The sequence below is a fragment of the Xiphophorus maculatus genome, chromosome 16 (assembly GCF_002775205.1).
Source record: "Xiphophorus maculatus strain JP 163 A chromosome 16, X_maculatus-5.0-male, whole genome shotgun sequence".
Classification (NCBI taxonomy): Eukaryota; Metazoa; Chordata; class Actinopteri; order Cyprinodontiformes; family Poeciliidae; genus Xiphophorus; species Xiphophorus maculatus.
In genome coordinates, this window is record NC_036458.1 from 24,056,291 (window position 1) to 24,068,982 (window position 12,692).

At 41.9% G+C, this 12,692-nt stretch overlaps 2 protein-coding genes across 4 annotated transcripts; one reads left to right on the plus strand and one right to left on the minus strand.

Moving 5' to 3' along the window:
- Positions 1 to 88: 88 nt before the first annotated feature.
- LOC102224871 (protein YIPF1) lies at positions 89 to 5,157 on the minus strand. 3 transcript variants are annotated; one of them, XM_005811734.3, is made up of 9 exons: positions 5,034 to 5,157; positions 4,754 to 4,822; positions 4,051 to 4,214; positions 3,886 to 3,966; positions 3,675 to 3,762; positions 2,902 to 3,018; positions 2,665 to 2,831; positions 1,576 to 1,758; positions 89 to 795 (listed from the first exon to the last, which is right to left on the minus strand). In XM_005811734.3, exons 2-9 carry the CDS (start codon positions 4,782 to 4,784, stop codon positions 709 to 711), a joined length of 918 nt encoding a protein of 305 aa, XP_005811791.1. In that variant the 5' UTR covers positions 4,785 to 4,822; positions 5,034 to 5,157; the 3' UTR covers positions 89 to 708. The 3 variants fall into 3 exon arrangements, with proteins under 3 accessions (XP_005811791.1, XP_023205244.1, XP_023205245.1); XM_023349476.1 differs by having other exon boundaries at positions 5,016 to 5,157; XM_023349477.1 differs by lacking the exon at positions 2,902 to 3,018.
- Positions 5,158 to 5,360: 203 nt separating this feature from the next.
- Positions 5,361 to 7,848, plus strand: timm29 (translocase of inner mitochondrial membrane 29). The gene is made up of 2 exons (XM_005811733.3): positions 5,361 to 5,563; positions 6,892 to 7,848. Exons 1-2 carry the CDS (start codon positions 5,458 to 5,460, stop codon positions 7,539 to 7,541), a joined length of 756 nt encoding a protein of 251 aa, XP_005811790.1. The 5' UTR covers positions 5,361 to 5,457; the 3' UTR covers positions 7,542 to 7,848.
- The last annotated feature ends 4,844 nt before the right edge of the window (positions 7,849 to 12,692 follow it).

A 12,692-nucleotide genomic window follows, 5' to 3' on the forward strand; every position in this document is an offset into this window, starting at 1 on the left:
CAGTAAGCCCATCACTGACTCCTTCACATGGAATATTTAGAAATTTCAGAGAGAAAGGACCAGAAATAAAACACATCCTCAACAGAGACAGAGAGTATTCATTCTAAATTTATTAACAAAAAGTAGGTCTCAGTAGTTTCACAAAGGAAAATAAATAGCTGTAAACCTGCTACATACTTTAGAATTTACTTTTTTTTTTAAACTAGAGTCCTGACAGTGAGCGCTGAACAGAGGAGACGGAGGCGGTCCACCATCATCACTACGTTTCCGTTTCAGGTTATTAAAACACATTCAGAACAAACAATATGTGGCCTGGAATCCATTCAGTCGGCTACGACTTCATCAGGCATGTTCAAGCTTCACTAAGCAGGATGAAGAGGAATGTCAGTGGATTCACCTCCAGTGTGTGGATTGATTGGGTTATAATGCAGGGAAGAACTGAAGGACCCCTGATTCCAGAATCTGGGAGTTCTAAAAGCAGATCTCCACTTACTGAGAGTTTAAGTTGCTCTGTTTTCACCAGAGGGGAACGGCGGCCATGTTGGACCCTCTCCATGCATCACTTCATGACAGATAACAGTAGAAAAAGCTGCTTTTTAACTTCACATGTCAACTTCATTTCACCTTTCCAAAACTTTCCCAGTCAGGAATGGATCTAACGTCCTGCGCTCCTGATAGGCTCCACCCCCTTCCCACCTGCTGCTCTGGTCAGTGGGCCGTGACAGGTGTTGGATGGATGGGTGGGGCTATAGTGGCAGCAGGTGGTGTGTGCTCAGAAGTTTGAAAGAAATATAGCTGGAAAGGAAAAAAAAACAAGGATTTTCAGCAGTTTGTTGTGATTCAATAGCTGTGTTTCCATTATAAATGTGTGCAAATCTATTCTGATAATGTAAAAAAAAAAAAAAAAACTATTTAAAAATTCCAGTGTTTAGATTAAATAACAAATGACATTAAAATTCCATGTGAATAAGCTTGTTCACACGATAAGTCATGTCAGCGACAGATGTAAACAGTTACATGAGATGTATTCATAATTCAGCCATGATGCTAGAGCTCATCTTTCAGCCAATCAGAGGAGACGTCTGCGTTTTATTTAGGCATTGGAGCGACAAGCCCCGCCTACTGGGGAGAGAGTACATATGTAGCGTATTGGGGAAACTGTAGTCATGATTTTAACTATTGATTCAACATGTTGGAATGACTCACAGCATTTTATGAACTGTGATGCTGTGGGAGCTCTGGTAGGTCCAAAAAACCCAAAACAAACTAAAACCATCTTCCTAATATCCCTTCGAATTTTTTGTCATTTTCACCAGTAGTAACATCTGGCTGTTGATCATGTGACTCATTTGATGCAAAAAAGTGTTTCCGTTGCAGTTTGGCGAAATACATTTATTTTGATACGGCTGAAAAACCATCTCATCCCGTCACAAAAACAGGACTTTTTCAAAATTGGCATATTTCCGTTAAGCAAATTTATTTTTGCAATTTCGATTTGTGCGATTTCATGGTTAATGGAAATGCAGCTAGTGAGACGCGCCCCCCGTCCCCCCGTCCCCCACCGAGCTCATCTACCTTACAGCCGATGGCCAGCAGAGTGTGTAACACCACGATGGTCACCACTGTGGCCACCGCTGTTACTCTGGTGTCGTCCCGGACAACGGGCCAGAAGGTGAGGACCAGGACGGAGCCAGAGATCACCATGGCAACGACGATGAGCGTCCATCGCAGCCACTCGTATGATATGATCCACAGGATCTGGAGGTGACGAGATGTGAGGTGTTATGACCAGCGGCTGGACCAGCTGTCCTCTGGTCAAAACGCAGAGTTTAGACATGAGTCCAGTTCCAAAGTTCTTCAGACAAAATCAGATTCATATTCATCACAACCACTGACTTTGTGTTTTACAAAGAAGTCTAAATCTCTGTGCAACCGTGGAGATGAAAGATAATATTACCTCCTTTTAGAAGAAATGTTTTACCCATAAAATTCTGAAAAGTGTGGCATGCTCTCTTTACTGTGGCACCCCAGAATAAAACCCATCATTCTCAGCTGCTTTCAGAGTAACCTAATTAGTAAAACGTCCATTAGGTGCAGAGACTGTTGTCAGGACAACCATAAGAATTAACTCCACACATCTGGCCTTTCAAAACAACGGAGATCAGGAAGTCAGACTGCCTCCAGGTTGACATGGAGACAGCTTTGACCAACTGAATCTTCTGAAAACTAACACTGCACACCACCCTGAACACACCATCCCCACATGGCAGTGGTAGCATCATGCTGTGGGGATCACCGTCTACGGCAGGACTGGGGTGGAGGTTCATAACCAGTCAGAATAGTTTAGATCGAAGCACTTTCAGGTGTTAGAACGGCATAGTCAAAGTACAGACCCAAGTCTAATTGGGATTTTTTTTCTAGAAAGAATTAGAAAACTGACATCCTTCATCCAATCTGACTGAACTTGTAGATGTGCAAAGCTGGTAAAAACAGACCCAGATCACCTGCTGGTTCTACAGTTTACTCAGATAAATGCACGCCACACTTTTCAGATTTTTATTTGGGGAATTTATTTGTTTTTGGCCTACTGTAGAAATTACTGTAGCACACACTAAAGGCTGCTGTTAAGAGAAGCCTGAAGCAGATTCAGCAGCATTCACTCACTGATGTCGGGATGTAGATGAAGAGCGAGTATCCATAGACGCACACCGTCTCCAGGAAGGAGTAACCTCCGACCTGCCGCTCGGCGCCCTGTCTCCAGGTCAAGAATGCCCACAGACCGATCGGCACCAGCCAGGCATACAGGAAGATCACCACCGCAGCTATGGTAACTGCAGCCAGACAGATCACAGTGAGCGCTGAGTGGGGGGCACCAGGGAGGTCATGGGGTTAGAGACTGACCCCTGTGGAACTGCGGCCTGTGGTGATAACTGGGGTCGCCAAGTGAACTGAGGAAGGTGGACAAGTTCCCACTGATGGCCACCGAGAACACCAGGGTCACACAGATCCAAAACGGCCCTGCACAGCACACACACACACACACACACACACACACACACACACACACACACACACACACACACACACACACACACACACACACACACACACGCACGCACACACACACACACACACACACACTCATAAGAGATCATTTATACTCTCTTCTGATCCCTCCGTAGTTCATAATATTCTCTAAGACAAGAGCCATTTCTGTGCATCCTCCAGTTAAACATGTCTCATTTGTTCCTACAAATGTCAGTTGTTGAATAAAAACATCTTATATTTTTAGAATAAATGTTCACTTTAGAAAAACTTTCATACTTTTTGTTTTTAAAGAAACCATTTTTTGCTATTTTTGAATGAAGAAAAATATGAAACTTTTGCCAAAAAAAGACGAATACATTTTCTTCTATGGGACGTTGATAATTGCGGAAACTTTTATAAAAGTATTACTGGTACTTTTAGTGTCACTGAGGAAATTTAATGTGATTATTTCTTAAAACAATGACAAAAAACCAGCTAAAATATCATTTATTGTTAATACATAATATTTAAAAACATTAGTTAGTTCTTTATCAGTTTTATTCAGTTATTAGGAGTCATTTTGGAAGGTGTACACCTCTGAGTGGATCCTGGGCAGCGTGTGTTCGGAGGTGAGCTAGCTAACTCACCATACAGGTCTGGGTTATTCCTCAGGTAGTGCTTGACAAAGTTTCTTCCTGGTAGCGGCATCAGAGAGCCCTTAACTCTGTCCAACACCTGCATCATGATGGGAGGGGGGAACCAAGGCAAACATTAGCTTTAGCCTCCTATCAGACTCTAGCTGTGTTCAGAAGGTATTTACACACAGGGTGTGTGGTGTTTTTGTTGGTTAGCTCCTACCTGCACTGTGTCCACATTAAATAAAGACTGATAGTATTCAAAAGTCCAGAAGCCACCAGCTGATTTCTGTCCTCCTAAAAGCTGAAAACACAGAACGGCAGTCAGCTGCTGTCCAGTCCAAACACCCAGAGGTCAATCTGTGTTCAGTAACTTAAAGGAAATGACCTCTGAGCTCTCCTCCTGAGCAGCCTCATCCTCAGACAGGTCTAGTCTTACATCCTCCCCTGCTGCTGGAGCTCCGGCTGTGGCTGCGGGGTCGTTGGATGCAGACATACTGAGTGTGGGGGCCCCGGGGTCAGCAGACAGGAGATCTGCTGCTTCTTCAAACTCTACATATAAAGAAGGGCAAGAGCTGATAAATACCGCATTGATTATCATAAAAAAAGAATCCCAATGAAATACAGTAAAGGTCTGGTTTTAATGTGAAAGTACTGAAGGGTTTGTTTGTTTTGTAGATGGGAAAATGCCGATTTTTTTTATATCCATGTGGTGCACTGTACTATTTAACTGGAAGCAAACAGCTGTTTACAGTAGAACATTTATTACCAAGAAGAACTGTTACAAGAGCGAACAAAAACAAAAAACTCTTACGTTTTATGCTAAGTTTATATTTTTTTAAAACTAAACGTAAAACTGTTTACGTTTGGTAAACCAAACTGTTTACCAAACAGTTCAAAAGAGCTGCAGTCCTCCAACCTCACCAGCAGATGTCGCCATTTACATAAGTGGACAGGTTTGACAAGCAGATGGTGATAATAAATGTAATATATTGTTTCTCATTTCACTTCTATATGTTCATTACCTGCCTTCATTGTAAAGGCTGAAAAACATGCTGGAGGAGAAACAGACAGAAAGCGGCCATATTTACCCTGGAACTGCAGGTCATTTGGAGTGGCCATCGCTCGTTTAAACGAGACAAAGCAGCTTCATGCAGAACCTAAAAGAAGGAGCAAAGAGAAAATATTCTAGATGACGGGTCTCACATTTAAGATAAATAATCTAATTTCAGTACCAACAAGAATAAAATAAATCATTAAAATGACTTTACATCGCCGCTAAAAGCTAAAACTCATAGAATGAAATAAACCAACGTCAACAAAGACACAGCTCGTCAAACGAGCCAGACTGACCGCTCTGCAGCAGCTCACCTTCGCATTAAAACGTTTCACCTCAGGAGGGAAGCGTCTTTCCAGGCTCAGCAGTCCCGGGGGAGGGCACATAAAACCGCTAGTCTTCACACAGGTCTACTGCCGCTGCTGTCAGGCAGGAGCTCTTCCGGTACACGTCACCACGTAAACAAAGCCGTCACGTGAACACAATTTTAAAATAATTTATTTTTCAACAGCAGAGCATGTATTTCTAGTATCTCAAAACATATCCGGAATTGTGTATCTATGCAGAAAGGTATTTTTCTCTTTCTTTCCTTTTTCATTCAAGCGGAACCTTTCTGACACTACTACTTGCTGACGGAAGACCAAAGCCGGGCACCCGGTCCGCGCCATTTTGCTTCCATGTGAGCTCTCGGCTGCTTGTAGAGCTGGCTGTGGGTGAAGGTGACCGTGTTGAGTGAAAATGGCCTCAATGCGGACAGCCGGGAGGATGTTCTGTGCTGCGGCTCAAGCAGCGGCTACCCCGGCTCCCAGCGGCCGCTGGGAGAGGCTGAGGAGGAGCAAAGCAGGTAGGGAACGAGCTGACCGAGAGAAGTCAGCTGAGCTTCAGGCCACCATTATTCTAGATTGTTATGGGAAGTAGAATAGGTTGTCCGATTTATTATCGGAATGAATATTATAGGAAACTACTAAACGGAAAACAGAAGTGAGAAAATAACTGTTATTGTGTTAAAGAAGCGCAGACTGGAAGAGGCATTCAGTCAGCACGGTTCTCTCCGGATGCAGCTGATTGCAGCAAACTGTAGATCAGCTGGTTTATTTTGAAATGTTTAATGTAACATAATTATTTAATTTAACGACTAAACTGACTGCACATAAGCCACAGAACCACTTTATTCGATATATCTGTTTAATTGCTTATTAACAGTAATGGCAGCTCAATGCAGGCATCTAGATATGATAAATATCTTGCTGAAGTTCAAAGCTTTATTCTAGTGAATAATTTGTTCATCCATCCTAAAGCTTCTCCCTTCATTCTACGATTCAACGATTTGTCCGTCTGGTCTTCCTGGCAGCCTTTACTTTTAGCAAGTTCCATATTTATAGCCGGACAACACAGTGGTGTCAGTTGCAGTAAGGGTTTGGGTTTGGTCTCCCCTTTAATAGCCGATTCTCTCCAGGTACTCCGGCTTCCTCATATGCAACATAGAATCAACATAAACATGACCGTGAGGTTACTAGATTTCTCTACATTGTCTTTAGGTGTGTGTGTGTGTGTGCGCGCGTGTGCTCGCGCGTGCCTGCTTGTTGTGATTGGCTGGCAATCTATCCAGGATGGATGTCTCCCTCCTCTACTCCAATGACTACTGGAGCAGCGTGGATTTAAAGTGACATTTAAAGTCTTAACTCCAAAAATGAATGGGACATTTTGAAACGTGTCTGAAGTTTTCACTCGGGACAAGGGCAGTGATCCCAAGAAATGAAAAAAAAAAAAAGACTAAAAACATTGTTTCTTTAATAAGGCAGAAACGAGTTAGTACTGAACTGATTCTGTTCAACTAAACCTTAGGTTGTATCTGAAAACGGAGCCAGTAAGATGACTGTAAGTTGTCATTTTGTGGAAGAATAAGGCATGATGTCACTCAGTGCACAAAGCATAGAATTAGCCTGAATAGATCTGTCCTTGTGGATCTGGTACATTGTCATGGATACCTGGTTTAGAATGTTTTTCCAATATCGGGACCGACACAGATGTTAAAGTCCCAATAGAAACTATACCAGCTAACTTCAGCAGTGAGGATTATCTGTGAGGTTTAGAACAGACAGATGAGAGGTGACAACCCTCCCTGATCAACTGCCTTCTTGCCTTAACTGTGTCTTCTTCTGTTGTCTCCAGGTGTGTGGTGTGGCAGCCTGCTGTCCGACTATAAGGAAGCGTTCAGGGAGATGGTTGTTAGCGCTTGGGAGCGGCCGCTAAAATCCTCTGTGTACTTGTCTCTGCTGGGCGGGGGCTATGTCTGTTTTCACACCAAACCCGACCAGTCCTCTTTTGAGGCCGCCTTGCTGGAGCGCTCCAACCAGCTGGGCCTTCTGTCACCGTGGATCCGCAACGGCATCTCTGACGGCCACATTCAAAGCCTGGTGAAGCTTCGTAACGAAGGCCGACTCCGCTACGCCAGCCTGGGACTCCTCAGTGTGGTGTACCGTGCCGACTACGACCCAGACGCCACGCTGTATGAGGCCCGCTGCTCCAACCTGTCGGTGCCCTGGAGGGAGCTTCCTCAGCGGGTGCTGGACGTCGGCTTCACTGGCTGCTGGTGGACGCTGGACTCAAAGATGAAGGACTACGACATCAACAACGATGAGTACAAACACCTTCCGGGACACCTGCAGGCAACCGCACCACCCAGCCCGCAGCAGGTGGAGAGGAACGAGAGGTTGCACAGGGATTCCTGGTTGCCGCTGACGATGGAGGACAAGGAGGAAGAAAGAAAACCTGTGGACAAAATGGAGAATGTCAGTGAACAGAGTCAGATAAAACTGTGAGGCATTTATTCTGTGAACTTTGTGCTTTTATTCTCAGTGTTGGCTCAGCAGCGTGAAAGAGAAACATCTTTGGTTCAGAGGGTCGTTAGTTTGTTTTTTCACACTAAGTGTTGGTGAATGTTTTATTACAATGTCAATCAATCGGCCATCTTTGAACTAATGGAATCTGTTTACCAAGCTAAGCCATTACAGGTGGCAACCTTGTTCCTGGTCTTTTTGGAGAAGAAAAGCACCTAAAACGTCCACAGGTGAGACACACAGAGCCTGTGGTTTTTATTTTTTCTGATTAAAGAAAATCTGAAATATAGCAGCTCAAGCTTGGTTTTTTCATATACTTTCAATACTTTCCATAATTTCCCTCAAGAATTAGCAATAATGTGAAAAGAGTTTTACGTCAATCTGGCTAAACTTCATTTTACTCTCCTCTGTCATTCAGTGTTCTGGAATGGACACTTTATTTAAAGTCATGGCAATTATCTTTTCTGGTTTGAAGAAATCTTATAGATTTATCTCTGGTCTAAAAGCCAATGATTTGTAAATGCTTAAATGCTAGTAGCTCAGATTAGTAAAACTAAACTATTCTTATGTCTGTAAAAGTTTTTAAAAATGTCATATTTCCTCCCTCTTCACTGTTGTGCATTACTTTGTGTCATAAAATCCCACTAAAATACAGAGGAGGTTCTAATTCCAATGTGAAAAAGTTTAGTGAATTCCTCTATGAGACAGAGTAGCTGCATGCCAGACACTAGATTACTAGCCAAAGGATGATGAAGACTTGAAATTATGTTTTGTCCTTAAGAGTTGTTCATTTCCAGAACATCAGCAAGATGAGTTGAGGTGAGGTTGGATCTCAATGTGAACAGAGTGTGATCTCTCATCCTTCTATTGACAACTCAACCACTGGGCCAGGAAGTGTAGATTATTGTTTCCACAGTGATCCATGATGCTGGTGATAAATCATTAACACAGGATGCCAAATGTCCTGTGAAAAAAGTTACAAGTTAAGAGTCTAAGTTCTGGTTTCCACCAGCCAGGCTACTGTTTCTTTTGTATCCCAGGCTTGGTAATGGTAGCTCTTCCCCACCAGGTGGTGCTCTAGTGCAAAAGAATAGTTAACCTGATTTCTGCCGAATTGAAACAGTTTTACTTTTTCCAGCTCTATAAAGAGTTGGAACGGGAAACATGAAGAATGACTCAACATCAGCACAATGAAATGAGTCTTAAAAAGAAACACAAACAATGCAAAGTCCAGAAAAGTAAAGATTTAATTCAGATTTCCTTTAAGGATCAATAAATATGAACAGTTTTCATATCCACTAGTATCTCCTGTAGCAGCCTGAAGTGGATAATGACCCTCCAGAGATGTGATGGCTGCAGCGTTCAGTTCAACTCTAATTTTCTATTAAACATTGATGGGGACAGTTCATCCAGGAAGGATTCTGTATGGTTTTGTGGATTTATTTCTCTGGTGTAGTATCCGTCTTTTATTTCCCTGCATCTCTCAAAATTCCCCTTCAGAATATTTCCTTGATCTCATGTAAAATGAAAATATTCAGGAAAAAGACGCATGTTCCAGACCATGTGTCAAACACGGAGGACATGTGACTGGATGGAAGGAGACCAGTGTTTAACATGACCACCAGTAGAACTGGCAGAAGGATTTCTGAATCAGTCTGAATCTCTGTCTGCTCACATCACCTACACGTCACCAATGAGCCGAAGCGCTCTTCAGAAGGTTCCTGGTAGCTGCTCAGGGCAAACAGATGAAACATTCCATCCTGTCAGATGACCGCGCCCCTTAATGAGAGTGACTCTCTTCCTGAACTTTAATGAAAGCCAAAAAGAGTCTGAAACGAGAAGCAAGTGTGCCAAATGAACTTAAAAGTTAAGCATCTCCATATAAGACTCCAGTGAGTCACTTATTGTCTTCTACTAAGCTTTAAAAAACAGATACTTTAGACCATTTTTATACGTCTTATTTCTCACTACACCTGTCTTTCGGAGCGGGTGACCTCAGCACAAGCCTCCTGTGTGGTCTCTTTCTCTCTCTCTGGCAGCCCCATAGTCATGTCTCCAAGTCCTATAGGTCCATCACCTGTCCTCAGCACATGTCCAAGTCATGTCTCACCAAGAGTTTATCCCTCTGATATACTAATTTCTAATCACTACCAATGAAAGTCTGATCATCCTTACCTCTGCCACCTTCAGCTCCATCTTTTGTTCCCCAGTCAGTGCAGCTACCTCTAAACCCTGTAGACCAGGGGCGTTGAACTCCAGTCCTAGAGGGTCACTGTCCTGCATTTTTTAAGTGTTCCACTGATCCAGTACATCTGGATCAAGTGGCTAAATCACCTCCTCGGTAAGTAGGCAAGTTCTCCATAGTCCAGCATTAGCTGGATCATTAGATCCCATTTGATTCAGGTATGTTTAAGCAGAGACATGTCTAAAGGTTGCAGAACAATGCAACCGTTAGAACAGGTCTCTCAATCATCTATGAATCTTTCTACTTCCTCCCCAGACCCTGAGCTCTGCTCATTGATGTTTTTGGGTCTTTATTCTCTTATCCTGTTTTAGCCTTTCATGTAGACACACGGGTTACCTCCATGTTCCAGGGCAGTTCTGATTTACAAAATGAATATCTGAAGATGCCATAAGTGTGGGATCAGGACTGCAGGTGGTGACAAAGTACTCAAGGCAGGTGATCGGATGGTAATCTGATGGTGAGGGTTGGAGTGTGTTCCAGGAGGGCGAAGAGATTTAGTAAGAGACGCCAAGCAACAGGAAGCCAAGGCGACAGAACCGGAAATGGAACTCTGACAGGAAGTAAAAGTATCTCCGGATTCAGAGAGAAAATCATGAAGCCTCATTACCACGGTGGTGAGCAGAACCATCTGGCACCTGCCTCTGGTAAACTGCTGCTGATGGAGGCAGTATGAGAGAAAGAAGCCAAACCCAAGCTGCACCTCTCCCAGTGGAGATGGCATGCTATTTTATTTAGTTTTTCTAATTAAAGGCTACACTGACTTCCACTTAATGATTTTACTCTGACTGAAGCAGTGAAAAATATTTATTGGCATTATAATTGATATCATTCCTTCTATTTATCAGAGAAAACCCTGATTAATTACTTATTGGTGTCGTATCAGGTTTCAAATTTTTGTATCACAACAACCCTGAAATCAAGATGTGAAAATCTGGTAGAAACTGCAGTGAACTGTGATTTTATTCAGAAACTATATGGATTTTACTACTGCAATCAGAAGACATATGGGTTTCCTTTAGTCGGGCAATAAGTATAAAACCATAGGCTTGAGTTTTGAGTTTGTTATTTTGAAATAAAAAGGGAATAAAAAAATGTAATAATTATTCCGCTTTACTTCTGCTACCTCCTTCCTCTGTTCGCATCTTTTCAAGTTTCCTGTCTGCACCTCCCTCCATCTGCTCCGTATGGCCCCTGTCGGCCCCTACGGGCCCCTCCTCCACTCAGACAGGGAGCCGGGTTCAGTGAGGGCGGTCACTGTCAGGTGCTCTTGGAGCAATATGCAGGTTTTTTTGTTGCTTTTTTCATTAAGGGCTCGTGACGCAATCAACATCAACCGACAGCGTTCACACATAATCTGTAGTCAGGTGTCAGGAAACGTAACTTTTAGTCGACACCTTGACGTCGACTCAAGTGGATCCATTTGGAATTACAGAGAAGATCTGTAGAGCTCAAATGATTGCAGATGGGGGTTAACCAAAACAGCTTCATATTTGCTTGATATTTTTGAAAATACGAAGAATCAGCAAGAAGTCAACATCATGATACAACAGGTTAGTTATATTACACTTTATTGTGTGCCTTTGTGTAAAAATGTGAAAACAAAGATTGTTTTCTCATAAACTGAATGTTCCTGAGGTGGAAACTCTTTCCTGGTAATGTCAGGAACCCAGAGTTCACTGAAGCCTTGAGATGTGACTACTTCCTGTCCACTCTTCACCTTCTGCACGATTATTCGGCAGGTGAGTACTTTCACCACGTCATAAGTTTAGTGATATTTTCCAACACCAAGCTGAATAAACTTTTGCTTAAGCAGAGAAGGTATTATGCAGCTGCTTCCCCAAAACATTTAACTGAGTGTGAATATACAGTATATATATATATATATATATATATATATATATATATATATATATATATATATATATATATATATATATATATATATATATATATATATATATATATATATATATATATATATACATACAGTACAGACCAAGAGTTTGGACACACCTTTTAATTCAATGAGAATTAATCCTTAATAAAGGAAATAACGTTTCCTTTATTTTCATGACTATTGACATTGTAGATTCACACTGAAGGCATCAAAACTATGAATATTACATGTGGAAATATGCACTAAACAAAAAAGTGTAAAACAACTGAAAATACCCCTTATATTCTAGTTTCTTCAAAGTAGCAACCTTTTGCTGTGTTTACTGCTTTGCACACACTCTGCATTTTCTTGATGAGCTTCCAGAGGTCGTCACCTGAAATGGTTTTCACTTCATAGGTCAACCTGCCCTGTCAGGTTAATAAGTGGGATTTCTTGCCTTATAAATAGTCATGAAAATAAAGAAAACTAGACAGGTTTGTCCAAACTTTTGGTCTGTACTGTATATATAAAACCAGTACAGATCAAAAGTTTGGACACACTTTCTAATTGAATTCAATGAGAAGGTGTGTCCAAACTTTTGGTCTGTACTGTATGTACAGTATATATAACATCTGAAGGTTGTTATTTCTTGATTGTGCTATAAAATGAAAATAAAGAAAACCCATTGAATTAGAAGGTGTGTCCAAATTCTCATTGAATACTTTGTTCTGTACAAAGTTCCATTTGCACAACAGCAGGTGAAATTGATTGTCAATCAGTGTTGCTTCCTAAGTGGACAGTTTGATTTCACAGAAGTTTGATTTACTTGGAGTTATATTGTGTTGTTTAAGTGTTCCCTTTATTTTTTTGAGCAGTGTATATTGTTGCAAATGTTTTGACAAATAGTCAACAGCGTCACAAGAAACGTGTTGAGGGAAAAACCCATATTGTTCAAAGAGTTGAGAAGAATCAAAAGTGAAACTACAAGGAAGCCATTATCTTTCAATTCTGT